This window comes from Daphnia carinata, chromosome 4, assembly GCF_022539665.2.
Source record: "Daphnia carinata strain CSIRO-1 chromosome 4, CSIRO_AGI_Dcar_HiC_V3, whole genome shotgun sequence".
Taxonomy (NCBI): Eukaryota; Metazoa; Arthropoda; class Branchiopoda; order Diplostraca; family Daphniidae; genus Daphnia; species Daphnia carinata.
In genome coordinates this window covers 4,993,978-5,019,836 of record NC_081334.1, presented here as the reverse complement: position 1 = coordinate 5,019,836, position 25,859 = coordinate 4,993,978, and the positions used below count along the sequence as shown (strand labels likewise).

The 25,859-nt window shown below is 41.1% G+C and overlaps 3 protein-coding genes across 5 annotated transcripts; 1 reads left to right on the top strand and 2 right to left on the bottom strand.

The window, feature by feature from the left end:
• Window positions 1-307: 307 nt before the first annotated feature.
• Window positions 308-7,907, bottom strand: LOC130687384 (protein croquemort-like). 2 transcript variants are annotated; one of them, XM_057510535.2, is made up of 11 exons: window positions 7,730-7,907; window positions 6,025-6,191; window positions 2,607-2,728; window positions 2,382-2,542; window positions 2,136-2,277; window positions 1,835-2,041; window positions 1,655-1,761; window positions 1,486-1,590; window positions 1,131-1,425; window positions 998-1,071; window positions 308-919 (listed from the first exon to the last, which is right to left on the bottom strand). In XM_057510535.2, the coding sequence occupies exons 2-11, from the start codon at window positions 6,176-6,178 to the stop codon at window positions 658-660; spliced, it is 1,629 nt and encodes a 542-aa protein (XP_057366518.1). In that variant the 5' UTR covers window positions 6,179-6,191; window positions 7,730-7,907; the 3' UTR covers window positions 308-657. The 2 variants fall into 2 exon arrangements, with proteins under 2 accessions (XP_057366518.1, XP_057366516.1); XM_057510533.2 differs by lacking the exon at window positions 7,730-7,907 and adding an exon at window positions 6,266-6,393.
• Window positions 7,908-8,776: 869 nt separating this feature from the next.
• LOC130687385 (serine incorporator 5-like) lies at window positions 8,777-13,212 on the top strand. Of its 2 annotated transcripts, none has more exons than XM_057510537.2 (11): window positions 8,777-8,926; window positions 9,011-9,354; window positions 9,431-9,598; window positions 9,663-9,930; window positions 10,041-10,181; window positions 10,313-10,486; window positions 10,550-10,695; window positions 10,776-10,909; window positions 10,999-11,129; window positions 11,205-11,367; window positions 11,474-13,212. In XM_057510537.2, the coding sequence occupies exons 2-11, from the start codon at window positions 9,325-9,327 to the stop codon at window positions 11,700-11,702; spliced, it is 1,584 nt and encodes a 527-aa protein (XP_057366520.1). In that variant the 5' UTR covers window positions 8,777-8,926; window positions 9,011-9,324; the 3' UTR covers window positions 11,703-13,212. The 2 variants fall into 2 exon arrangements, with proteins under 2 accessions (XP_057366520.1, XP_057366521.1); XM_057510538.2 differs by having other exon boundaries at window positions 8,798-8,895.
• Window positions 13,213-24,174: 10,962 nt separating this feature from the next.
• LOC130687388 (CDK-activating kinase assembly factor MAT1-like) lies at window positions 24,175-25,557 on the bottom strand. The gene is made up of 2 exons (XM_057510541.2): window positions 25,278-25,557; window positions 24,175-25,211 (listed from the first exon to the last, which is right to left on the bottom strand). Exons 1-2 carry the CDS (start codon window positions 25,402-25,404, stop codon window positions 24,310-24,312), a joined length of 1,029 nt encoding a protein of 342 aa, XP_057366524.1. The 5' UTR covers window positions 25,405-25,557; the 3' UTR covers window positions 24,175-24,309.
• Window positions 25,558-25,859: the final 302 nt, after the last annotated feature.

Here is a 25,859-nt window from a genome sequence, read left to right as displayed (position 1 = left end):
AAAACATTGAAAACTAAGATGGAGTTCAATGTTTTGGCTCCGGGATTGAGCACTAGTCGTATCCTACATATACAGATAGCGTTTTGTATTATGTTACAATGAGCAGTTTGTCAAATGTGACAGTCAAATCAAGGCACCCCTATTGATGTGTTGTTTGTGTTTTTCGACATGAAAGGTAGGCGTTGCCCCAGAGGACAACACAAAGGGAAAATAAAAGGGAATTTTTCATGACATCACAGTAAATTGTCTCCCCTCTCTCCCTTTCAAAAACGAGGCTGGCAATCACAACTAACAACGCAACGAGCTGTGGTGACTAGTTGACATTCTAAGCCAACTATCTACAGGTAAGCACATCTTGATATTTTCACGGTCATTCACTTAACCAAGGCAATTTCATCAACAATATAAACATGGCAATTAATAGGCACCTACACTATTACCGTTAAAACGAAAGGCACGTATACATGCGTATTGCAATAATCATTTAGTAATAGTAGTCAGTATAGAATCAACATAATGGTAATAGTAAGACACGTGAATGCGAGAGATGATCACGTGAATATTTGGAATTCATGATATAAATTGATTGATTGTTTTTGTTTGTTTTACCTTTTTTTCCAAGTGCAAAATCCAATACGATTTTGAAAGACAGGACTTTCAAGAGTCTGTCGTGTCGCTTTCTTTGCTGTTGGGATCAACCGAGGCGATGGCGTGCGTCCGCGATCTTCTCTTGACGAGAAACACACCCGAGACAGCCACGCCTACCAGACTGAGGCAAAAGATGGCGAAAAAGGCGGCTGTCCCATACATGGGCAACTGGTTGGCAAAGTTTATCCAAAAGCCGAGATCTGAGGTCAAATCAGCACTGATTTCAAACCAGACGAGAGGGAGAAATATTCGTTGGAAATTTCTCACGACCCTATAATAATCGCCAAGGCGAGTGAACAATTTTATGAATTTTAATACGACCAATTGTGAGTTGTACTGTTAAACTTACTCAATATCAATGTCCGGTTCAATGAGAATATTGATTTGCAAACGAGCTCTCACGGATGTTGGAACTGCCATTTCCTATAACATCAGAAGGCAGGTGAGTTGGTTTGAAACAAGATGGTAGATTAAAGACTCACAGGTTCCAGATCAATGTAGAACTGATGTAGGTTCTTTTTCGGACTCAATCCTTCCACTTGATTGATGTAATATGGATCGGCCAGGTAATAGTGGGGGTAGGAGACAAAAACGGGTGCACCAAAACGGCAAGTGGAAGAGTTCCCGACACCGGAAGGATTGCAAACGCCGCCAGAGCAGAAACACCAATTGTCCGGATGATCTGTGGAATTCGAGAACACCTTTTCATTGGCCGCAAAACGGTAGGATGACACGCCTACATCCACCACGTCCTTTTCGTAGTCTAGGGTCACCGTTCTGCATTCAAAATCACTTGGTTGCCTGTGAGCTTAGAACAGGTGACATTTTCGTGCTAACCTGCAGATGTCAGTGATGTACATCGAGATATTGGTTTTATTACGGCGCGGGGGCCAGGCTTCACCAAAAGACCCATTGACCATTCCACAATAAGATTCATAATAACTGAAAACGTTTCAATTAATGAAAATAAAATGGCAAAACTTTGATATAAAGATAAAAGAAATACTTTGTTTGTGATGTGTAATTCCATAGGTCCATCTCGCCCATCTTGCTAATGTGATCCTCACCGGTAAAGATATTAAACACCCCGTCGTACGACTCGGAGTTGTTGCGCTGCGGAATAAAAAAAAAGTCTCAGGTTTAATAGACGAAAGACCAAGCAATAATAATTTAAAAAACGACTAACTTGATAAAACCAGGCAAATTTATCAAAGGGCGGAAAGGTGCCTGGAGGTAAACGTTTTCCAAGTTCGAGTAAAGGATCAGGATATCCATCGAAAAGCAATTCCGAAGCGTTCTTTGTCACAAACATTTGGCTGCCCAACAATTTGACAATTCGATTAAAGCCCACTTTATACCAAAGCGGCTGGAAACGGAGTGTGTAAGTGGCGCCCTGCATATATTTAAAAAAAACAAACAAAAAAAACAGATAATGAAGCAAATGCCAATTTCCTTCAACATTATCAGCATTAAATATTTTTGTTTACCACTAGTGGAACGTTGAGAGTCGTAATATTATCCTGCAGGGTTCCGTTGCTAAGTTCTTCGATGAAATGCCAGACTCGACGTTGCTGATAAGTCATCGTATAGTTGTCGTGAGGCTGGATGTTGACTCGATGGTGCGATTCTCTATGTGTGTAATCAGAACCAAGCACAGTCGTTATCTACTCGCTCTCCCCAACGCTCCACACTGTTGTAAAGTGAGGATATCTGCTTATTTCTTTAACTTTTACTTGAAAGTGTATGGTCCCAGCTGTTGAAGAATAGGCTTCGCTTGATTGTTTACTACATCTTCGCTGTTGGTTATATTAAAGAGATAAAATTTGATGTACATGGCCACTGGAGGTTCGTCCCATAATTTGTAGGACAACGTCCCTTTTTGAAGCGATAATTCCTTGTAAACAGAACATAAAGTTAGCATTACGAAAAGCCAAGACACAACATTTCTATATACTCACATAATTGAGAATGGCGTGGTAGAGTAAAGGAAAAGTGAGGGCCAGGACGGCACCGACGACTGCAGTAACCAAGCCTGAAATAGCGCAACAGCGCGGCCAGCCTCGTCCCATCCTATGGCGACCTGTTTCAACGAGAGACGATGACTAGAAACAGGCTCTTATGAACAAATCAGTTTCATCCTTCAGTCTGAGTCACTCTGGTGACAAATCGACTCGTAGGGGGGCAGTACTCTAGCACTGTCGATCGCTTTGAGAGCGACTCTGGCTTTTGAGTATGTACCCGGATCCCAATCAAAATCTAGCGGATACTCGCGATCCAAAGTTCACTCTCTATATACTCCTCTCTTTTCTCTTGATATTTTGTATCTTTTTTTTTTTTCTAAATGGTTTAGTACGACCGCACGAGAGAGTGAAAGACGATACTGCGCCACTGTACTGATCTAATTCCTGTCAATATCTCCCCCCTTTTTTTCAGAAATTTCTGGCGGCCTCTTTACCAAACGTTACTTCATAGTCAAAACGAGTAAAAAAAAAACTTGCTGTAAGCAAAATTAAAAGAAACTCATTTTTAAACGTGAACACGCATACTTTCTATTATTACTCCATACCGACTCGTTATCCCATAATTCCAGTATATTCTATCATAGGATTTCCCCTTTTCAAGGTTTCGTTCTCTTAGAAAAGAAATACGAAGATGAAACGATCAGCCAGATGAGGGTCAATATGTTTTCTTTCGGGGAATTCCTTTTCCCCGCGATGGTGACACGCCCCCCACCCCCAGTAGCTTCTTTTACGTTAGCAACGTGCTTTAAATGGCAAAGAAAAATTTAACCATAACCAACTATTTAGCGCTATTCCAAATGCAAATTCTGTTCGCAGCAACGAAAAATACTGACAGCACCAAGGACGACACTTTGCCGCTCAAAACATAACAACTCGATAGCGTTAAAAGTGGAAACGTTTTGTGCCTGTCATTACGGGAGGCGCATATGCAACAGGAAAAACCCCACTAAATATTTTTTTAAAAATTTCTACCTTGTTTTTCTGCATGAGCAAGGACTTGAGTTACGAATTTCCGACCTTGGATCATACATAGAAAAGCATTTAGAATTGGGAAAATGATTACAGTTGGCCATAACGCCAAACTGCGGAATGTCCATAAATAATTCTCATCTTATCAACAAAAATAAACTAAAACCCTCCTAATCAAAATTCATCTCTAGTATAAGGTCAATAGCCTACAGCAACGGTGGTCAACAAGAGAAATCTTAAACGTGATGCTACCGCGCAACATTCGAATACAACTGGATTAGACAGAACTATGGTGAGCATGCTTTCGGTCATGAAACGATACCTGACCACGAACTTGAAATGTGAAAGTGAGTTGACTTGTTGCTATTCCACCGTTTAAATGGATCTCGGCAACAAAAATAAATCATAAACACAAAACAACCTGATGCTTTGTTCAGTGCAAAGTATTTCAAGTCTTAACGTGGCCGGCCTCATTTCAATGCAGAAATATAAAAGTAAAAGGTTGCAGAAGGGTTGGAGATCGATCCAAATGAAAGAGATTACAAACACAGAGGCTTACCCACGTGCGGAAATCAACTAGTGCGACAATAGAGAAAAGAACGTGACAACCGAAAGGTTCAAAGAAACGAGTGAAACTGCCCACAAAGGACGAACTAAAGACTCTCTTTTCAACTGTACTCATTATGAACTTTGTGGTCGAGTTTTAGTCATCGTCGCAATCGAAACAGGAAGATCAAAAACATAAAGCAATACCCCCTGCCCTCTTCGCCGAAACACCCACCCATGATCTCAGAAAGCACCGATCGAATTTCTCGATAGTGAAACTTATCAAGTTAATGACAAATAGATACCCGTTTGCTGTGCATCGATAACTTTATGGCACGACACTTTGCGGTGACAACATGTTTTCTTTTCCGCCGAGTCATCTGCGACGAAACATGATGTGCATTTCAGACAAGAATTTCACAGCCACGTAAAGGAAAAAAATTCCTAAAATGCGTCATGTTCATCTTCAATGATTCGTTTGGTGATCACGGAAAAATCGTCAAGGTAAAAATGAACATCAGCCACATTTCGTTGAAAAAACATAGAAGAAATTCGGGAACGCAGAGTTATCGGTTGTGGGACGCAAGGAGTTCGTGGAAGTGCTTCATTTCTGATAAATACGAACAACGTCTGGTTGATTCAAAAAAAAAAATGAATTGGGTCTACATACCCTTTCTCGTCTTAAAAAACCATGAATATCAATGATACGTTGGCAGCATACGCAAAACATCGGGTAGCTGTCGGGCACGCAAAACCTGATTATGAACTGGTTGAACTCGTTTGAGCGGAATAAAATTTGTAATACAGTACAACAATGAACTAATGCCATAAACGATAGAGTCAAAATGTGGATTATTATGACCAATGCGCCTTTAACTGCTACACATCGTGGTACAGTTTCTTTCTACTATGCGCAACAAATATTAAACTCCGTTCCTGCAGTCATATCTTTTGGAATAATTTTTGGCAATAATTTACGTACGAGATCAATCAAGTAACTAATCGGGTGACATGTATCCGAAGGGTACATGCATGATGGCTTGATGCTGGAGATTGTTTTTAGGATAGTTAAAAAAAAACAAAAACAAATATGGGTTACACGTCGAATGTGCCATTTTCGATATTGTTCGCAATTCATTTTCACTTTTAAACGTTTTGGCATTGAAAAGAAAATTCATAAAAATTTAAAACGCGTGAGAAAGAAAACAATGTCACCCATAATCGTTTAAGGTTTTAGGAAATCCCCTTTCATTGATGACTATTGTAGCTATTTTTAACTGCGCACGTTTCAAATAGCGCGCGATCTTTTACAAACTTGTTTTCCAGTGTGATACGAAGGAAAAGCCAAAATTTCCCTTTCACTGGTAGCAGCATTGTTAAAAATCCAAAGAGACATGTGTCATCGTCGGTTCAAAGATTTAGTGTGCTAGCAAATATATGGACGGCTCGTTTTTCCAATGTCGTACTCGCATCACTTTCGCAATCAGGATCGAAGGGAGTGACTTAAGAAGAGCGCGACCTTTTGTTTCCTTGACCCAAATGGATCCATATTTGGCTATGCACGTAAGCCAATTGTTTTTATGGTTTACGCTAAGCACATAATAGGGGGCCGAAAAAAAAGTACGTCGACACTCATGTTCGTTTTCCATTTTTCGAGCTTAACGCTTCTCCTTACAAGCGGGATAGGAAAGCGCGCGATTTTGAAAGTCGAAAAACCTGTCTCTTAAGACACGTCACAAGAACTTGACCAAAAAGAAAATAGTTCAAATGGAAGTGCTAGAATTTTAATTCAAAACTGGAGCCCCATCGATACGTATTAGAGTTTTAAAATTATATTTACCTCCTTCATCGTCATTGTTCAGGCTGTAAACGTGGTTGGATGTCGTGGCTGTTTCCGATCTCAGATCATCGATCAGGGGCATATGACTGTCCGTTGTGGAGGAAGACGACGTCTCCTTCACGACATCGTTAAAGTCGCGAATTTCCGTCGCCATCTTTTCTGCGTAGCTGCAAAACAAAAAATCAGAAAAATCAGAAAAACGAAGAAGATCAACATCACTTTTCGGTATCCATCACCCCACCGTGATCGCCCAATCGACGAAGCGAAAACAAACATTGAAAAGCGAAATGCTTTCTGTCAGTAGGTCAAAAACAAGACAGTTGAATTCGAAAGGACAGCTACAGACTCACTGAGACCCAACAACTACAGGTGGACCGCGTAAGTTAAGTTTAGTATCAATACCACGTACAACCTAGCGTTGACGGGAGCCGGAGAATACGCAACCTAGCGTGCAAATAAATAGCTCCTCCTACTTTTGTTCAAAACAAGCGCCCCACCACACACCTTTCACGCTCGTCGAACGTTCACGTCAAAAAAAAAAAAACATGCGAGGCTTTGTGCTCGATCGTATTGGAACGATATCCCCATCGCTGGATCGCATATTTTGCCCCTTCCGGTTATGATACAAATACATTAAGAGACCGCACACGCACGTTTCGGTTGTGTTGGTTGGAGGGATGAAAAACCTGCAGCAGTCATGACATTTTTAGACAAAAATTTAAAACAAAAATCGAGGAAGTTGGTTGTCGTTGCGAATGGAACTATATGGAAATTCTAGCACGAACTAGAAATGAATTGTGGGACTAAAAGTATATTTTCAAGGACAAGTTTTCACGTTACAGCTACATGACTACAGCTTTTTTTAAATGTGGTGGATACATCCCGGAATCACGCGTTGTAGCAAAGGAAACTGTTCTTCCCATACAAAAAGGCAACCTTCCCCGTAACCTTGCGATAACACTTTTTCATCTCTTCAAAATCAGAGGAACATATGCTGCATAACTGAGGAAGAACTCGAGGCCTTTTGCGAGTTTACTTGACGCTTTTGAAGCGTACTAAAAGATCTCCTTGAGATACACTTCAACTTTGTTTCAGAAAAAAAAAAAAGTAGCCAATAAATCCATAAATTCTACAACCATTAACAAAGAAACACCTGCGGCGATAATTCAGCAAATTTCGTGTTCCGGAGTGAAACACTAAGTGGAATTTTAATCGGAATACCTCCAAGGTCACGTCGAGCGAAAAGAACACAAAAAAAATCGGCGACGAAAAATGGCGGAAGTGGAGAAAATAGAATTTTGTTTTCGGCCTTTTAAAATTCAGACTACAGATAGTATTTCTAAGGCAAAAATTGCAGTAAATGTTCTTCAGGCGTCTGTCTCGTCAGCAATCTAGTATTGTACACAAAGGTTGGGATCGACTAGTCAGACTTCCCTAGACGTAATGCCGATATGCGCCCTAACTGGGGACCAACGAGGGGGAAAGATAAAGATAAAGCACAGTAATCAATGCAGCTAATTCATTGCAGCGAACAACGGTCAACATACGTCACACGACAAATGAGACAAAAGGGAAATCAATCATGCCAAATCATTCAGGCCCATGAGTAACAACGACTATAATGGCCAACGAAACACGTGGTGCATGCTTTGGTGCTCAACACCCTTCTTTTTCTATTCTTTACATCTACTTGAAATCCACTCACCTAGTACGAGTCTTCAAAAGTGATTAGGTCATCGATGTAACTTTGGCTAGCCCAGGAGGCCTTTCCCTTTTTTTTTCTTTTTTTGTCCAATGCACTAAGCAAGATTCGGCCAACTTTCCTATCCCTATGGTCGCCACTAACTTCGTTGAAAGTGAAACCACTGCAGGAGAGCTGTGGGAGTGTTTTCCTGGCAATAGCCTAGCAGACGATTGCCAAGGTCGGATCACAGGTGTTATTTTTAAACGCCATCTAGGAACAGAAAGAAAAGACTTTAGAAATACCTACGAAAAGAAAACTTATTTTAAACGATTTAAAATGTATGATGTCACGAAAATGACAAATATGACTTTTTCAGCCACACTTAAAGGCATGTTTGTTTTTTCATACTTATATCCTTTGATTTTCCACAACATGACGACAGTGGGGTTGGCCAATAGCAAGTAAACGGAAATTGATTTGTTCCTTAGGCGGGAATCACTGAGTTTTTCTGACGAGTGAAAATCGAAAGGCTGAAACTTTGACCAAAAATAACGGACAATGCCGTGAATGGGGTCTTTCCAAAAGAAGGAATTCGAAAAAAGTTCAGCTCAAACATGCCACAAGGCGAAAAACAAATGATACATCAGCCTCTCGAAGACAATACCGTCATTTTCCACACAGAGGAATGATAACTTATGCAGCCACACGCATTTAAACGCTCTCCCAGCAGGAACTCGTGCGGCTATTAAAAGCCCGCTGTCTTATTGAAAGTACCTGACTGCAAGGTACAAAGTCAAGTAATATAATGTGTTTATTCACTTTGTGGAAACGATCAGAGTTACACATGTAATAAACTTTAATAATTTAAAATATCTAAATTTTCGAGAAGACGTACGTCAAACCAAATTCCTGCCACCATTTGACGTTATGGCGGGTTCGATGAAGCCCATAGTTCGATGTTACTGAAAAATTCCACATAATAGAACGTCTTAAGAGTTTGTAATAAGCTGTGTCAGTGGGGGGGGAGGGGAGCCCTGAGAAACCGCTGCTGCTTTTTGGTTTGACGTTGTGATCAAGCTGGGGTATGTTGGGGTATGCTTGGTATTCGACATTATTAAGGCCGACGGCAAAAGGCGACCAACAGAATTTTTAAGGCGTCGTCTGCGTGTGTTTGTTTGCTTCTGAAGGTTGTGGTTGTTTACGTCGAAAGCTCTTTGTGTAATATCCTTTTCTCGATTTCTCAATTTGTAATTTTTTTTAAACTTTAATTTCTTTTCATTTATTCTGGGTCATTTTCTACAGCTCCAAGAGGTGACTGTTAAACAGCTGTAGGCAGTTGTCCCGGCCCTTGTGACGAAGGCAAACGAGTATGTGGGGAATCAATTAAACCGTCCCCTTTTTTTTGTCAGTGTGTGTGTGTTTGTCCGAGTTCAAATGTCTTGAAAACACTAATTAACAAGCCGCACCCGGATTTCCTTGTCCACCTACGCACAACAAGCATCACACATCATCATTTTGTCTTTCATCATTCTCAGCCAGCAACTCTTGTAGGACTGGTGGTTAACAATTAGGTTACAGTGGGATACTCCCCGCTGGTCAAAAAATAGTGTTACATCATGGCCAAACGAGGGTGCTGCAGTTCGCAAGTATGTCTAGTGTTGGATGCTGTTGTTTTTATTTTCAGACAACAAATTTGACTAATTTACGTATCTAAATTCACAGCTTGAGTGTTGTTTTGGGAGACTTGGATGCAGGTTCTGCTGCAGATGCTGCCCCACGGCTTTTGAGTCGACAACAACTAGACTAATGTACACACTGATGCTGCTTTTGGGAACAGGTTTCATGTGTGTCAGCCTCACCCCACATATAGAAGAAATACTAGAAGACCATGTAAATTCTGCTTTCTTTGTTCTTAAGGAATGGCCCAAAATCTGTGGTTTAAATTGCTTTGCAGATACCTCATTTTGAAGCCACCTGCGAATTGCTGAAAATTGGTGGGAAATGCCAACTGTTGGTGGGATATATGGCCGTCTATCGAACTGCTTTCGCCTTGTCTGGATTTTTCTTCCTCATGTCGCTGGTGACTGTTGGTATCAAGACTAGCCGAGGCTTTAGGGCTGGATTTCACAACGGTGCTTGGTTATGGAAGTTCCTTTTGTTGATTGGAATCGGAGTCGGAGTATTTTGCCTACCCAGTGAACGAATCGCTCATTTCCAAATAGGTATTGTAATAACATTAGTAAACATATACGTCAGCGTCTGGGTTCATTTCCCCTTCACATCACTTTGAATTGTAAAACAAATTTTGACAATTGTTGGCTTGTTTCTGCAGTTTGGATGTACATAGCCCTCGTAGGAGCAGTGGCGTTCGTCCTCATTCAGTTGTGGCTCCTCGTCTTCTTCGCGCGAAGCCTTGGCAACAAAATCAATCACAGAGTAGCCGAAGGCGGGAATCCTGTCTGCTGGTACGGAGGTAAGTAAAGAATATTTGTATAATCAATCATTTTGTTCGGCAGGGAGAAATTTAAAAGAAAAAAAAAGGGTGTGATTATAAATCATTTCTTTGCTTACATGTCTTTTTCTTTTTGTTATGGGGGACGTCAGTGTCTTCCATGTGTACGTTATTGTGTTTCGCCATCAGCGTCATCGGCACCATGGCTCTGTTCAGCTTCTTCACAACTTGGGAAGGCTGCACGACTAATAAGATTTTCATCGGAATCAACGCCGGCTTGTGCCTTTTCTTGTCAGTCGTATCCGCCCTCATCTGTTGTGGACCAAGTAAATTCGTTGCGCATGTTCCTGTTGTTTCATCAGCTTTCATCTTTCCCATTTTTACAACAGAAGAAACCCATTCTGCCTTGCTCCAAGCGAGTATCATTTCAGTTTATATTACTTACCTGACGTGGACGGCTGTTTCGAGTATTCCAAGGGAGCCGACCCCTTCTCCCGAATCGTCTGTTCAACCGCCACAATCCAAAAGTTTGATGGTACAACAACGCCGAATGGCTGCACGCACGCATACTCGAACATCTCGTTGCTAATGACGTTGTACTGGTTGCCTAAACAGGAAATACCAGAGAATGGGGGCATATCGGATCAAAAGTTCTATTGCGGACCAGAAGGTGCGGCATTCGACTACAACGAGTTTGTCTTACCTTACGTGGGTGTGGTCATCATGTTTTTCTCCGTGGTTTACTCCAGGTATCGAAGCAGTCCTTTTCTCCATCTATTTGATAAATGTGTCTACTCATTTGGGCGTCTTATTGCGATTCAACTACCGACTTTTGCAGCTTAGGCACGTCGGCCGACAGTGCAGTGGCGCTCGGCGTGACCGGCCACCGGCGGGGCTCCGACCGAAACGCCGAACGAACAAAGAAATCGTCATCGTGTCTTCCACCCTGTTGTAAAGCTGCCGACCGTGGTAAACTATTTAAATTTCATCATCACCAAAAATGCACGTTGATCACGAATGTCGATATTTACCTGGTTGCGATAGGTGATTCGACGAACGATGGGAGTGGCGGGGAGACGGGTGACGGTGGTGGACAACGAGTTCTTCGTAACGAACGCGACGGCACGGTCTACAATTACAGCCTCTTTCACGTCGTTTTTTGTCTGGCTTCCATGTACATCATGATGACGCTAACCGCATGGCTGAGGTATTTATCAGCATTCCCCTCTTTCTTTTTCTTTTGATAAAAACGTGTCAAGTCACCGTTTGAAACGTGATTATCATTTCTTAAAAAAACGTTGCATTTGCGGCAGGCCGGAGCAAGCAACCCTGTCGAGTTTCAATCAAAACTGGCCTACCGTATGGATTAAAATGGGGTCGTCGTGGGCCTGCGTGCTCCTCTACCTGATCGCCTTACCCCTACGCCGGTTTGGACGTTACAGCCGGGTCGGCGGTGGTGTCGTCGATAACGGTTCTCAACCCCTCACCACCTCACAGCGCATCCAGACGAGGGAGATATACGAGCGAGAAACGGTGACTTAACAACAACTCGATGCAAAACTCAATATTTTTTAAGCTCCTCCTCTTCTACTGCCTTTCCAATCTTCTAGATGATGCTCTTCTTTTTTTCTTTTCCTCTCGGTTAACCGCACACTCACCTAAATAACAAAACTTGTTTTATTATTTTTATTTGAAGAGCTCGAGATTTTGTTTTTCTTCTCCTCTGATTACACACCACGACCGGTTCTTCATCATCTTGATACGAAAGGTGGGGTGATGGTGGTAATGGTAGGGTTTGTCCTAAGGGGGGAGAAGTACCTAGTATTATATGGGGCGCGTCTGGGGGTCACATCACAAGCAGAAAACAAAAGAACATCACAAACAGGAACGAGAATCTTTTTTCTTTTTTAGTTTCTTCTTCGACGTAGAAGGGAGGGGGGGAAAGATTCATCTTGTATTCCGACTTTAGGCCAGCGACGTAATCTCTTTTAGTTTGTGACAGCGGCTGAGGGCACGTTTGCCTGCTGTCACGAGGTCGCAAGGTTATGTGTTTCTTGTTTTAGTTGTGGTATTACACACGTCGGGAGGCTGCTGCTGTTTGGCTTTGAGCCACGAGTGCAATTATCAAATAATCTCGAGAAGGAAAGACGTAGGAAAATGCATTTAAATTTTTTTTTCAAGGGGGGGATTGTTGTAGCGGAGTAGTAAATGTTTTTTATACGACGACGGTTGGAAACGATGGCGCGCTCGAAGTGGATGTGACGGTGGTTTTCTATTGTTAACCTAATAATCTATGTGCCTTGCACTCAACGCTCCACCTTTCACGTCCCTCTATCCTCCTTTTTCTCTTTCTACCGAGACTGATGACCTCAATCTTGGGCTATTTTCAAACATATTTTTGAATTATCAATGGCTACTAGCCTCCCCTTGTCTCATCTAACCAAAACTTGCCAGTTGTTATTGATGTGTCGAGGCTTGTTGTTTTTTTTCACCGAGTCGCGAACGTATGGCGATTCTCGCCGTTTAACTCTTGGAAGACGATAAGATTGCGACGATGGTCGTTGCTGATGGCTGGCTGACAAGACGCAAGTGCCTCGACTGTTTTATTTCATCGCTGCCTTCTCTCGCCACACATCGTGCAATCATCTCTACTCGAGCGTTCAAGGAAGAAGAGGAACAAAATAAAACCGCGTGACCTTATAGAGATCTTCAACGTTTGTGTGTTGTTTTTAGAGATAATCTCCAGGGCCAAGCCTTTCTCTGCCTCCACCTACACACACACACGCAAAGTAACTCTCGTTGTACTCTTCACTATTATGACCGACACCTTTTGCGCACACTTGTGACGTGTTTCTCTGCTATTTCGACTACACGACTCGAAAACGTTCTAACCGAAAAAAAAAAAAAACAAAATACATTTTCTGGGTTTGGGCACCTCGGACCAATCAAATAAAACGTGGGAAATAGTCGAAAGCAAACCGAAAGAACAAAAGATGATTGATGAATTTAATGTCGTGTATGTGTATAAAATAAACAAAAAGTGAACAAATAACATCTTCGCACGTTTTCTCCTTACACAAAGAGAGGGAGATACCTACACGTCGCAGACATACGCTATCCAGGTTAAACTATCCAATGACAAGACGAAAATACTCGACTCGTTTGTCGCTTTCCGAAAGAAAAAAAAAACGCGTCTTAGAAAGTCTCGACACGGCAGACGACCCGTTTGAAATTTCGGCATGTCGGTGACATCATCGCGTTAAATAGCCACCATTTGAGAAAAGCCAAACGTTCTCCCCTATTTTGTGAAATGATTTTCACCCTGTTTTTTTTTTTTTTTTTCTCTTCTGAAAAAGGTCAAAGTTGAATGACTCGGAAAAATGTTGAATGACATTGTCTTGAAAAAAAAAAAAAAAAATAGCGAAAAGCCACAAAGGTACAAGACAAATGACCCCTTCCATTTGATGGGGAGCCCAAAAAGAAAAAGAAGGTGGAGCGGCCAAGGATGTCGTTGGTGGTGGACCACAGGACAGACACAAGACGAGGATGTTAAAGCCACGCTAGGACGGAGCCAGGTGAAGTCAGGTAGAAAAATAACGAGACAACAGGGACCGTTCAAATGTGACCTGACGGGTCTTCTTCTTCTTCTTCTTCTTGGGGAATGTTCCAAGGGAGGAAAGAAATACAATAAGTTTTCCTCCTTTTTAGCGGGGTGGAAAAAAAAAAAGCTAGACAGATAGATTGCCCCCTAGTTGTTAGGGTTTTCCAGTCTTTTCCTTTTTTTTTTCTTTCAAAAATGTTTATTGCTATCTCGCAGCCAATCGAATGTCCGGTAGCGCTAGTTGCCCCCCCCCCCCTCGTTCGAACAGAAAAAGAATATGGACTAGCGTCGATTTTCAAATGGAAGACAAACAACATACTCTCCCTACCAAAATGATGTGATTCTACAAAAAAAAACACACAAAAAAAGAATCTTTTATGTCGTCAATGTCGACATGTGAATTGACCAACAATGACGTCCTGTGATGAAATCCTAACAAATCTCAAACTATCCGGTTGAGACGCAATCCCCTGCACCATTTCATCATATCTAACAACAACAACAAAAAAAAAAAAAACAATTCTTGACAAGACGTTGAGCTCGCACACTCTCCAAGTCACGACGTGTTTTTTGATTACGAAAATAATAATAAAAAAAAAAAGGCCGGCGCTTCGTCGCCTTACGGATCGGTCAGGGCCCGCCCCTCTTCTTTAATAATACATTGACTTGTAGCAGTTGGGAGATTGCAAAGAACTCACGGGTTGCGTTAAGAAAATAATAATAAAAAAAAAAATGTAGAAAGTGCCGTGACGTGGCAGCCCCTTTGCGTGGGCAACACACACACACACACACACAGGTTTTCCTTTCTGATGAAAATCAACGATTCGGCAATGACTCAAATAAAACCATTTTCAAACAACTAACAAAGTCACAGAAAAATAAGATTCTAAAGCCTTGCGCGCTTTCCTTACTGTCTTTTGCAAAGAGGGAAAAAAAAAATAGACAGATAAATAAAAAAAAAAAACAGACGCGACAATGAAGGCTAAATGTGCGAGGTCAAATTACGTCTAGTTCTCCCTTTTCCTTTTGGCCTGGCGTTTGTTCGGTGGCTTAGTTTCAACAGTCCAGTTCAGAGAGTGCCATTTAAAATGCACACGCAAACGCCCAGCAAATTCCGAGAAAAAGGCAATACAACCGTGATTTGAGAAATTCGGTTTGATTCACCTTGGCAATTCATCTGGAAAACGAAAAACAAACAGCAACGGTAAAAAAAAGAAAAAAAAAAAATAACAAGTAGGGAAAACGAAAAATGTACAAGCGATCGAGATCGAAGGCGCATCTTTGCGCTCCGCTTGTCGCTGCACAGCCGACCGGACATTCATTCCAACTGAGCTGACTATGGTTCAACGGCAAAGCCAAATGGCCGTTGACTTTTTTTTCCCACCTGACCAGTAAGAAAAAAAAAACAAAAAGAAAATGTCTCACTTATTTCAACAAAACATCAAAAAAAAAAAAAAAAAAAAAAACAGGTATTCAAAGAACAAAAACGAGGGGGAGCCAAGTCTGTCGAATATGTCAAACTGTCCAGACTCCATAAAAAATAATGAAAGGAGACCCTGCCCTACTTTGTTCCAAGAAACGTTTTTTTTTTTTTTTCTTTTCTTTCTTTTCTTATTTAAAAATAAAAAATTCTAGATGGATCGAATCGAAGTTTTTGAAACAAATCTGAAAGTGATTGCGATTCGAGTTGATGAGAACGCCGACGAAGAGGGGCTGTTCTTAACTTTGGTAACCTAGCTTTATGACGTCTTCTAACACTCATACAGCTAGATAACCAAAGAAAAAAGCAGCGCCATGACGACACATGCAATTTTTTTTTTGTTTAGTTGGGGGCTGCGATATCGTGCACACACACACACAGAGACACAGACACGGGGAGAGACACAGACACACGCAAACGCACACGAAGAACACGCGCTACCAACCGTGCGTTCGAGTCGCCACGGCGACACGCACATCAGTGAAGAGATGGGCGGCCATTTGCGTTGCGATCGATACAAAAAGAAATATTGAAAAAGAGAAATAAATGACATGGCCCACAACGTCAAGACACACCGGGTCAACTTGCCACATCGACAGCTTCAACCAATTAGGTAACACTTCGTCTATCCAGTGCGACAAGAAAAACGTGATCATTTTACCTGACAACCTCGTCAAAACGAGAAAAACAAGAAACAGCTAAAAGAAAAAAACAAAAAATTCAATTATAAGAAGACGGGCGGAAAGAAAAAAGAAAATGGTTCACCGAAAAACGCGGTCACCACTCGGATGCGATGTAAACCGAATTAATAATCCTCTTCTGATTGTCTAGTTTTTAAAAGGTCAATCCAGTTACCTTTTTACACACTGATAGGCAAAACGTAATCTCTACTTTTCAAAATTGAATTTCAAAAAAAAAAAAATCAACTAAAATAAAAAAAAAAAAAAAGAAAAGGGAAAGATAAAAAAAAATAAAATAAAATAAATAAAAAGCGACACACGTTCAGGTTTGCCAACGGAACTTTGGGGCACATCTTGACGCTTGTGCGACTCGACCTGAAATGCTTTAGGAGACGGAAGAGGAGGCTGCCTTTACTTCTTTCGTCTCTCTCTCTCTTTCTCTACCTCTTGACGCTTTTGAAAAAGAAAAAGAAAAAGAAAAAGGGGGGCGGATCTTTTTTTTTCTTTTTGCTATGCATGCACACCTACCTACCCATCTACCTACGTAGCTCTCTGGAAAAGGTATGTAGGACCTTTGAGGGGGGGGGGGGGAGACGGAGTTCAATAGAATACAAACGACGGATCAAGCCAAAACTGGAGACGTGGCCACGCCATCAACCATTTTTGTTCTCCAACGAGATTTTGGCCCACCATTTTTTTTTTTTTTTTTTTTTTAAAAACGCACTACGAAAAAATAGGGGAAACTCATTTTGAGACATTCCAATGGTTAAAGTCGACTACATTTAATGCCGATGATTATTACGGGCTCGAAAGAAAGAAAGAAAGAAAGAATCGTTTTTGCTATTTGATTCAAGTGGCGAAAAACAAAACAAAAAACAAAAGAAGAATGCAAATTTGTGTAGGAAGAGAAGCCAACGGACGGCGTGGTCGACAACCCGGAGCCGATGCCGTTTGTCGGCGGCTTGACGGACAGTGTACTTTTTCTTCTATCGGGACGGATCCGCCGCTCTCTTTTTTTCTACCATCTTTTGTTATTTTCATCTGTTGGAAAGAGAAGAAGAAGAAACTGCCCCCCCCCCCTTCTTTTTCCAATTTCGGTTCGACGTGCAAGGAGAACAAAACAAAAAGAAAAAATGCCCTACCGTAGGAGGAGGTCAGATCGCTGTCGATGCGAATTAAAACGGTTCGAAAAATGACAACAATTTCGACTGAAGAGTTTGAAATGCGCGGCCCAGAAATGACACGAAATCATGAGGGAAGGGCAAAAGAAGCAAAAAGATCTTTAGTTTCAATTACATTTTGGTTAGTGGGTTTTCGCTTTTGGCGCCATACGTGGCCCTCAACAAAGTGGCGGGACCAAAATCGGATCGTGCGCTGACTCACGAACGGCCTTGCTGCGCTGTCGCTTGTGGGGCGTTGGAGCAGGAATCACGGAAGAAGAAGAAGAAGAAGAAGAAGAAGAAGAAAGGAAAAAAAGAAAAAGAAAAAAAAAAAAACGGATGGCTGGTGCGGTAGTTGTGGCAGCAGCCCCCATCACGTCCTTTCCCCAGATGAAGCAAATCCATCAATGACGTCATCACGCCGATAACAAGCAAAAAAAAAAAAAAAAAAACAAAAGACAAGAGAGATCCTCCCCTATTATGGATCTACTAGCCGTTCGCTAGTGCGTATACCGTGCGCATTGACTGACTGTACGGCCCGTCTAAGGCAATGCGCTAGAAAATTGGCCACCTTCATTATTAAAGATGATCATCACACCACCTACTGATAGCCCCGCATCGTTTAAAGCTTTTACGGCGAGTCATCGGCCCCTCACCACTCGATTACTAGTAACGTAAAATTATCGCATCAAACGTGCGTGATAATTAACAAAAAAAAAAAACAAAAAAAAACCGCCAAAACCCGGATGTTTAAGTCTGTTTTATTTTTGCTATCGTTCGTCACGGCGAGGCTCTTTGATATTCTTGTTTCGAACGAGGACAGCGATGGCGTGAGTAGATTTGATTTAAAGTGACTCTTTCGATCTCCGCGATTTGTTTGAGGACGAGTCATTACGTTGTAGAAATGAGACAGGTCGAAGTGAGTACATTAAACAAGGGCTGATTATTCAAAGATTAAAACCCGAAAAAATAAATAAATAATAAGAACGGGTTCAATTCGCAAAAATAGACGACACGTCCATTTCAGCAGACGACCCATTGACCGTGAAAATTGCTGGCCGAAGGAAAGAAGTAAACCCGTGCATGAACTCTGGATGAAAGGAGGTGATTCTCGATTGCAGCGCATGGGCCAAATAAATACAACTGAGCTCTACGGATGCAAATGACGAGCGTTGCAACGCAACAGAAAAAAGGAGATCGTTTTGTTTGCTGGCCCAGACAATGGGCGCCAGCACGACGGGCAAGAAGAAAAAAGGAGAACAAAAACGGTTGTACAACAACAACAGCAACTAACCCGTACGGGATGAAACCGACTGGGGTTGATCAACAAAACAAAACAAAACAAAAAAAAAAAAAAAAAACGAGTCAGACTGGAATCGAGTGAAATGATGAAAACAAAACAAAAAATGAAAAGGCCGAGAGGCAGATGGTCGCACGCCAAATAGAGTAGAAGAAAAGAGACGCTTATGTAATGGCATTGGATGATGAGGGCGCCATCTTTGAATTCAATTTTTTTTATTCAAATGAAATAAGCGGCAGCTGCAGATGCTGAACGCTCGATTAGGCTGCCATCCACCAAAGAAGAACAACTTTCACGCCGCTCTAAACTCTCTCCATCTTTTTGCTTTGCATCATTTTCATTTTCTTTCAAATGATGAATCAAAACAAAACAAGAAGTGAAATCTTTGCTTTTCGGTGACGAAAAGAAACAACGAAAAAAAAAAAAGCGACACCAAACAATTTCACCGCCTATGGTGAGGCTGGCCTATGTCTACAAATTTTTTTTTTTCTTTGCCGACCTGAAACGAAAACAAGAAGACTGCACCGAATGATTCCTCCTCTTCTTTGTGCATTGACTCACAGCGAATGGACGCACGAAACCGAGCCAAGAATAATTTCATCACGGCGGTGGCGCCTTATAAAACGGGAATAAAAACAGGAAAAAAAAAAAGGGCAACCCGACCCAGAAAGAAAATGAGGGAAAGAAAATGAATAATTCAAGGAAATGAACAGCAAAAATTGGTTTGACCAGTTACGAATTGCGGCACTACATACTCGAGTTATTAAATGGTGAAGGACAAATTCAAATCTTTAAGACAAGTTTCTCAATTGTTGCTGAATCTATCGACAATAATCGAATCATTTTTGTCGTATTTGTTTCTTTCTGGACGATGCAACCAAAAACAATATCAACGGAAAAGAAAGGCGATAGCTTATCCACCTGTTGAGCGACACAAGTCAAATTGAACAAAACAAGCGGCCATTTCAAAGAACTTCTTTACACAAAAAGAAAACGAAAAATAGAAGCAACGGTACTACCATTGTATCAAAAAAAACAAAACAAAAAAAAAACAGGAATCATATTTTTTGTTTATGTTCAATGCAGTGGCAAGTGGCCGGAAGAATAAAACAATCAGATATACGGCTCTCTCTTTCTAGCGTCTCATTCTCCACACGCATTTCTTATTTGAGATTGTAAATGTAATAAAAATAAATGTGGAAGTAGGCCGTGTGTGCGATTGGGGGGAGGACACCGCGCGCACTTGAACCCCCACCACAACTTCAATAAGAAAGAAGGTCATCAGATAAAAAAAAAAAATAATAAAAATAGAAAAATAAAAGGGAAAATGACTACTACTTGTGCACCTTCCAAAAATAGTAGCCTGTACTACTACGACTCTACAAGAAGAAACGGCAAGATTCAGAAAAAAAAAAAAAAAATAAAATAAAATAGGATTTCAGTCACGTTGGCCCACGGGCTCATAAAAAGAAACTCCCCTCGTCTTCCAATCGCTTCGGCGACGTGAGGCGGCGGCGACTTGAAATGAAGAATAAATCAATGTCTGGCCCGTTCGGCTGAAATGTTTCAATAAAGCCACGCTACTACCACCATATACAGCGGAAAGTTTTCTTAAAAAAAAAAAAAAAAAAAAAAGACAAATGCGCCATTGTTTAGTGTACACTTCTCTCCCTCAATCACATTTGTTTTTTTTTCTTTATTGCTAAAAAGAAAACGACAACGAATCCCTGACTGAAAGTCAACAGCAAAAACTGTTGCGCGGGACATCGACGTCTAGCTATTAGCACAGAAAATGCGTTTGCATTCACGCAACGTACAAGTCGTGCTGTATCGATCGTCATCAACCCAAAAAACAAACAAACAAAAATTAACCGGTCAAGTTACTCGCCATGTTTATGAAATCAATTGGCACACGAACGTTTTCTATTCATAAAAGTTGGCGGAAGTTTGGCTGAGCGAGCACATCGACGTTTTGTGATGACTCAAGACACTCGTCTATCGAAGAGGATAATCAAAAACAAAAGAGAGAAGCAATGGGATTGTTTTCAAACGAGAACCGGAGAGAAAGTCGCACATACGGACGGTCATTTTCAGTCGTTAACAAACGAGTGATTGAAGAAATCGACTTGACAAAAAGTGTTGCACGAAAACGGGTAAAGAGTTGATCAGCTTAAAAGAACGATCAACATGTTTGACAAACGTGGGAATGGGCTGTGTTAAATAGATCCTTGTTGTCTTTTGTTTTCGAAGAATGCCAAAGCCGATTGACGTTCGAGGGCGAAATTTTTCGTGGGAAAAAGATAATAAAAAGATTGTTTTTTTTTGTTTTTTTTTACTCTTTGTGTGTCTGATCCCTTTCTTAAGGGGTTACTATATTGAACTCAATTCCATCACCTATTTTAATTCATGTTTTCAAGAAAAAAACAAAATAAATGCGCCCTTTTTTTTCTCTCTTTTACGACAACGACTCTACCAGCACATAGATTGGATGTGTAGGGCGAGGTCATAAAATGCCAACTACCCCCCCGGTACAGTTTCTGGAACTTTTTCAGGGCAGCATCTCAGATACACCCTCCCCTCCAGAAAAAAAAAAAAAAAAAATGAGAGCAAACAGACAGAGAATGTGACGAAAACGAGATTTCGACTAAAAATGTCGTTAAACTATTTTTTTTTTTTTCGTAAAATTGATTTGAAGTAAACAAAGTCGATTGCAATTAAAGAAAAATTGTTGTCGAGATACCGCCAGTGCAGACGCACACGACCTTAATTGCTTTTGGAGAAGAGGGACCCTCTTTTTTTCGGCTTTTCCATCAATTTCAAAAAGCCCCCCCCCCCCCCTACATGCTATATGGTACACGGTGCATACATACACATACAAAAAGGCGAGAATGAAGCAGCAAAAAAAAATGAAAAGAATCAAAGGGCAACCGAGAGTTCTACGAAGTCGTAAAACTCAAATGGCTAAAAGAAAAATGGTGAACAACACAACAACATCCTGTCAGCTACATCTGTCTCCCCTTAAACTGTTCGCCCCTTCACAAACGTCAAAACAGTTCCAGTAAGAAGCGTGTGATTGGGAAACCGATCGCATTAGCCGCAATAACGGAATGCACTAAACCAAAAAAAAAAAAAAAAAAAAAACGCACAACAATAGAGGGATGAATCATAGATTGGAAGGGACGGACATCGTGATCAAAACAGCGCCCACTGTCATTGATTGATTTCGTCAATAGAGAACGATCAGCTGACACAATGCAAATAGCGATACCAATCTATGCGGATATTTTGCTACGAGAATTTTTTGAACACAACCGGTTCCTTTTAAAGAACAAAACGGGGAAAAAAAAAAAAAAAAAACAGAATTTGCAGAAACTAAAATAATCAGATAGCACAAAATCGGGTGATCGCTTGCAAAAAAAAAAAAAAAAAAAAAAAAAATCCTATCTATATATGGTCAACTTAAATCCGATTCATTTTTGGTTTGTGCGGTTAGACGTAAGGCGTCCAATCGAACGGGATTGCGTGCAAGCAAGAAGTCACATTGGCTCCAGGATAAAAAAGAAAAGAAAAACAAAGTCTACGATTGTTTTTCTCACAAGTATTTATAGCGACAGCTGTGGCAAGAGGGAAGCGAAAACAGAGATAGAAGATACACTTTGCTCCTCGTCTTCGTCGTTGATATGAAGGCGGTATAATCAAATGCCATATAAGGGACTAACGATTGGCCATCGAGAAGGAAACACACACGTGCAGAGCAAAGTCCGTTAGGTTGATCTTTTCCCCTTTAGCAGCAAACGGACGGTCAACGATCTCACCCCAAAACCCCTCAAAAAAAAAAAAAAAAAAAAAAAAAAAACTTCATTTCAAAGAGGGCGCTACATCACGCTGCGTCGAACGGGGCGAACATAAATAAATCAGTGACTGCCGAAGAAAGAGCGAAAACAAAACTGGGCCGCTGCAATTATTTTCAACTGTCGCCAAAACGGAAATGTTTTTAAAAGTTAAAATGGTCACTCGACCAATTAGCGAGCGCCCAATAACGACGACAAAGTCTGCCCTGTCGACAGGCGTTTTTTTTTTTTTTTTTGTATATGGCTTCAAAAGAAAATAAAAATTTCGACAAAAACCATGAGAGGGCAAAATAAATAAAAAAAACAAAAAAAAAACAAAACATGTGCAAACATTTTAACACATACGTTTTCGACGACGAACGAGCCACACGAAGAGAAAGTTTTTTGGCCGGGAAAATGACTATTTAAACAGGTCTCATAAATTTTGGCGTTCAAAGTCCCCCCCCCCCCCCCTTTAACGTTGTTGATACGGTGTGTGTTACGGATGGCTATCGTCACCGAACCAACAGCCGGGATGAATGGATAACAAATAACCTCTTTAGTGCACAGCAACAGAATAAAACAAAAGGTTTTAACGTCAAATATTCTTGTTTCGAAAAAAAAAAGAAAAAGAATTGATCGTTTGGGAAAGTTGGACGAGCGAGTAAATCGATAACTAAACATCACGCTAGATATGGAAGGGAGAGAGAAAAAAAAAAAAAACGAAAAATAGATATAGAAAACAATTCGATTAGGATACCGGTCCTGCGCGTGAAAGATGATCCCATCTCATCTCGAAAAAGGGAAAGAAAAGAGAAAAAGTTTCGAATTACTAAAGACACATCTTTTCTCTATTCTTTAGATAGTCGTTTGTAACCTGTAGAGGGGGACAAGAGGTAGCAAGCAAAGATGTTGATAATAGGTTCGAAGGAATGAGGGACGTTGGAGTTATCCGATCCGACGGGAGCACCGTCCCAGTGGCGGATTCTATCCAGTGGCCCAATGAAGAGCATTTCAATTGTTTCTTTTTTCCCTTCTCATTTCTGTCCCAAGCCAACGAACAGTTTGGGGTGGAAGAAAAAAAGCAAAGTAAGAATTCCTTCCTTTTCGTGGCTTGCTAGCGTTCAACAGTGGCCACGATTTCACCTAGCCCTTGGTTCGAAAATGCGACACAGGCAATGGATCAACTCCCCATCTTTAAAAGTCTCGCCCCTTCTCGACGCATCAAACAACATAAGGTATATATACTAGCAGGACATGGGCACAAAAGCCGCTCCCTACCAAAGTCCATCAAGGCTGCCTACCCTACACAATGCCAAGAGCTTTCAACAATAGAGAATAAAGAGAAGGAAGGCCTCTTCTTTTTTCTTTTTTTTTTCCTTTTTCACTTGGCTAGAGGAGGGGATTTTTTTTTTTTCTTCTTCTTCCCACGTTGATAGATTCCTTCTTGGGCGTCTAGGCTCCAAGGGGAATGAGGATCAACTCGAATTTCAAACGAGTCTCAAAAGCAAAAAGAGAATTTCCAAAAGCAAACGCTTCATAGGGCTTGAGCTTCGATGCATCGTTGAGTGATGGATCAAAAATGGGATGCTATTCCCTCATCCAAGATCGAATCTTAATCCACTTGGAATGATTTGACAATGGATGGAAAACAAAATCCACCCCCACACGCACATAAAAAAAAAAAAAACTTCCGAGAGATCCAAGAAAAAAAAAAAAAAAAAAAGAAAACCGAGGCCGATTTAAACGTAAAATCAAGCGTGTGGTGTCCTTCGTAGGTAGAGATTTGGATGTTGAGCAAATACGAAAATGCCGCCTTTCAACGGAAAGGATAGAAAAACATAAAAAAGCAAGATTTCTTTCTTCAGCCCCAGAATAGGTTTAAATCCTTCCAAAGTCGTCATTGAAACGAGCTTGTTAGCAATAAGATGGGCAGTTTCTTTTGAGTCTGTTTGATTCTTGGTCTCTTCACATCAGTTGTATTTTCAATTCTTGCCTATGATGATAAATTACAAAAAGACAGGGTATGTATGTCCTTGAAGAGGAGGCTGATAAACATGTTGGAAGTGGTGAAAAGGGCTCATTTTTGTGTTTTTCTTTATGTTGTCTCCATGTCGTCGGTATCTTGGGTCGAAGAATTGGTAGCTAGTACGGCTGTCTTATGCATCAATTGCGGGCTATAAAACAATCCCCCCAATGCCTCTTGGAGGGCCCGACAGCAAGACATTGCTTCTGTGTAGCCACCGGCTCTTTCAGTGATGTTCGCAGCTCGGATGTTGGCGAAATAATTCAATTTTCCAAGCTTCTCGATAGGCGGAGGTGGGGGTCCGTCATAGTCGAACACGGGAGCCGTGTAACGATACAGTGGCAAATCTTCTTGTTTGGGAATGGGAAGGAACGAATTCGTGTGTTGCCCGCGAAGGCCAATCTGTACTCCGGATGAGAATTTACTTGATTTGACAACCCCAGGCTGGGCAGCTGCTTTCGGCTGCTCTTTGGCTAAGGCAGCCGTAGCTTGAACGTGAGAGGCTACGATGGACTTTGCATCTGCATCAGAGAACATTAGCTCGTCGATGAGTTTTTCTCGAGCCTTGTGCTTTTGTTTCTTTTCTTCCAGTTCAGCATTGACGTACAAATTGGCCTTTTCAGATTGTTGGGCCTTTTCGGCTTCCAAAAGCTCTTCCAACTCCATCTCTTCTTGGCTTTGTCTGTTTCGATTCTTTTGAGTTATGTCCTTGTTTTCTTTTTTGTAGTTGTCAATCATCTTATTGGTATTCGTTGGGTCTATATCAAAAACCAAATTGAAGATGATTGTCTCTACCTCTTCGAGATAATCATTGTACTCTCTCAATGTGGGGAAATCTTCCTGGCGTTTGTTGAACTCTTTTAGAATCCTCTTCCGGATATCAACCTCTTTATCCACAGCGGGATCCTCAAAGAGCTGAACTCTAAAATTGTTCCTTCTGAGGGGACACTTGCATTCCGGGCAAGCCCCAGAGCCTGAGAGAAAGCTTGATACTCAAACGACCCACCCACAGAAAGTAAAAGAAAGAGAAGTAAGCGTACCTTTGGCGAAAAGCAGTTCGACACAGGACTCGCAGAGTGCATGGCCACAGGTATTCACCATCAAGACCATTGCGGGATTTCGGTATTTGGTGGTTTTGCATTTTGGGCACGTTTGATAATCGTCCATTGTCAATGTCTATCAGAAAAAATAGGCTTGGTTGATGTGCTCAAATCATTGGCGCTCTCTGACACAAAGAATCATCAATTGAACATGTTGATATTTTCGTGCACTTTTTTCAACCGCATTCCCACGACGTCAACGACAGCAGACGACGCACACTGTTGCGACGTCATCGAGTATCTTCAAACTAAACGGAATTTATATTATTGAAAAAAAAATTAGTACTTAGTAGTTCACGAGTTCATATCCACGAAACCTGCTGTACGAAACCCTATTCAGATTATTAAAGAGAATTAACATCAACGTTTTCCTGTAAATTAATTTTGATCACGCGATGAGATCCATCATATGGCAGCACTGCAACTTTTCCTTAGGAAAGAAGAACAAAGCAAACATCAAAGGAAAATCAACAAAGCAATAAAAGAATGCCACATGTTTATTCGAATTCCAGATTTTTTAAT

Excerpts from the sequence above, each read along its gene's own strand:
- LOC130687384 (XM_057510533.2), bottom strand. The coding sequence starts at position 6,300 with ATGTTTGTTTTCGCTTCGTCGATTGGGCGATCACG. Across the intron at positions 2,729-6,024 it reads GAACAATGACGATGAAGGAG|GTCGCCATAGGATGGGACGA; the intron begins GTAAATATAATT and ends TCGTTGAAACAG. Across the intron at positions 2,042-2,135 it reads CTCTCAACGTTCCACTAGTG|GGCGCCACTTACACACTCCG; the intron begins GTAAACAAAAAT and ends AAATATATGCAG.
- LOC130687385 (XM_057510537.2), top strand. The coding sequence starts at position 9,325 with ATGGCCAAACGAGGGTGCTGCAGTTCGCAA. Across the intron at positions 10,910-10,998 it reads TTCTCCGTGGTTTACTCCAG|CTTAGGCACGTCGGCCGACA; the intron begins GTATCGAAGCAG and ends CGACTTTTGCAG. Across the intron at positions 11,130-11,204 it reads TTGTAAAGCTGCCGACCGTG|GTGATTCGACGAACGATGGG; the intron begins GTAAACTATTTA and ends TGGTTGCGATAG.
- LOC130687388 (XM_057510541.2), bottom strand. The coding sequence starts at position 25,404 with ATGGACGATTATCAAACGTGCCCAAAATGCAAAACCACCAAATACCGA. Across the intron at positions 25,212-25,277 it reads CGAACTGCTTTTCGCCAAAG|GCTCTGGGGCTTGCCCGGAA; the intron begins GTACGCTTACTT and ends GCTTTCTCTCAG.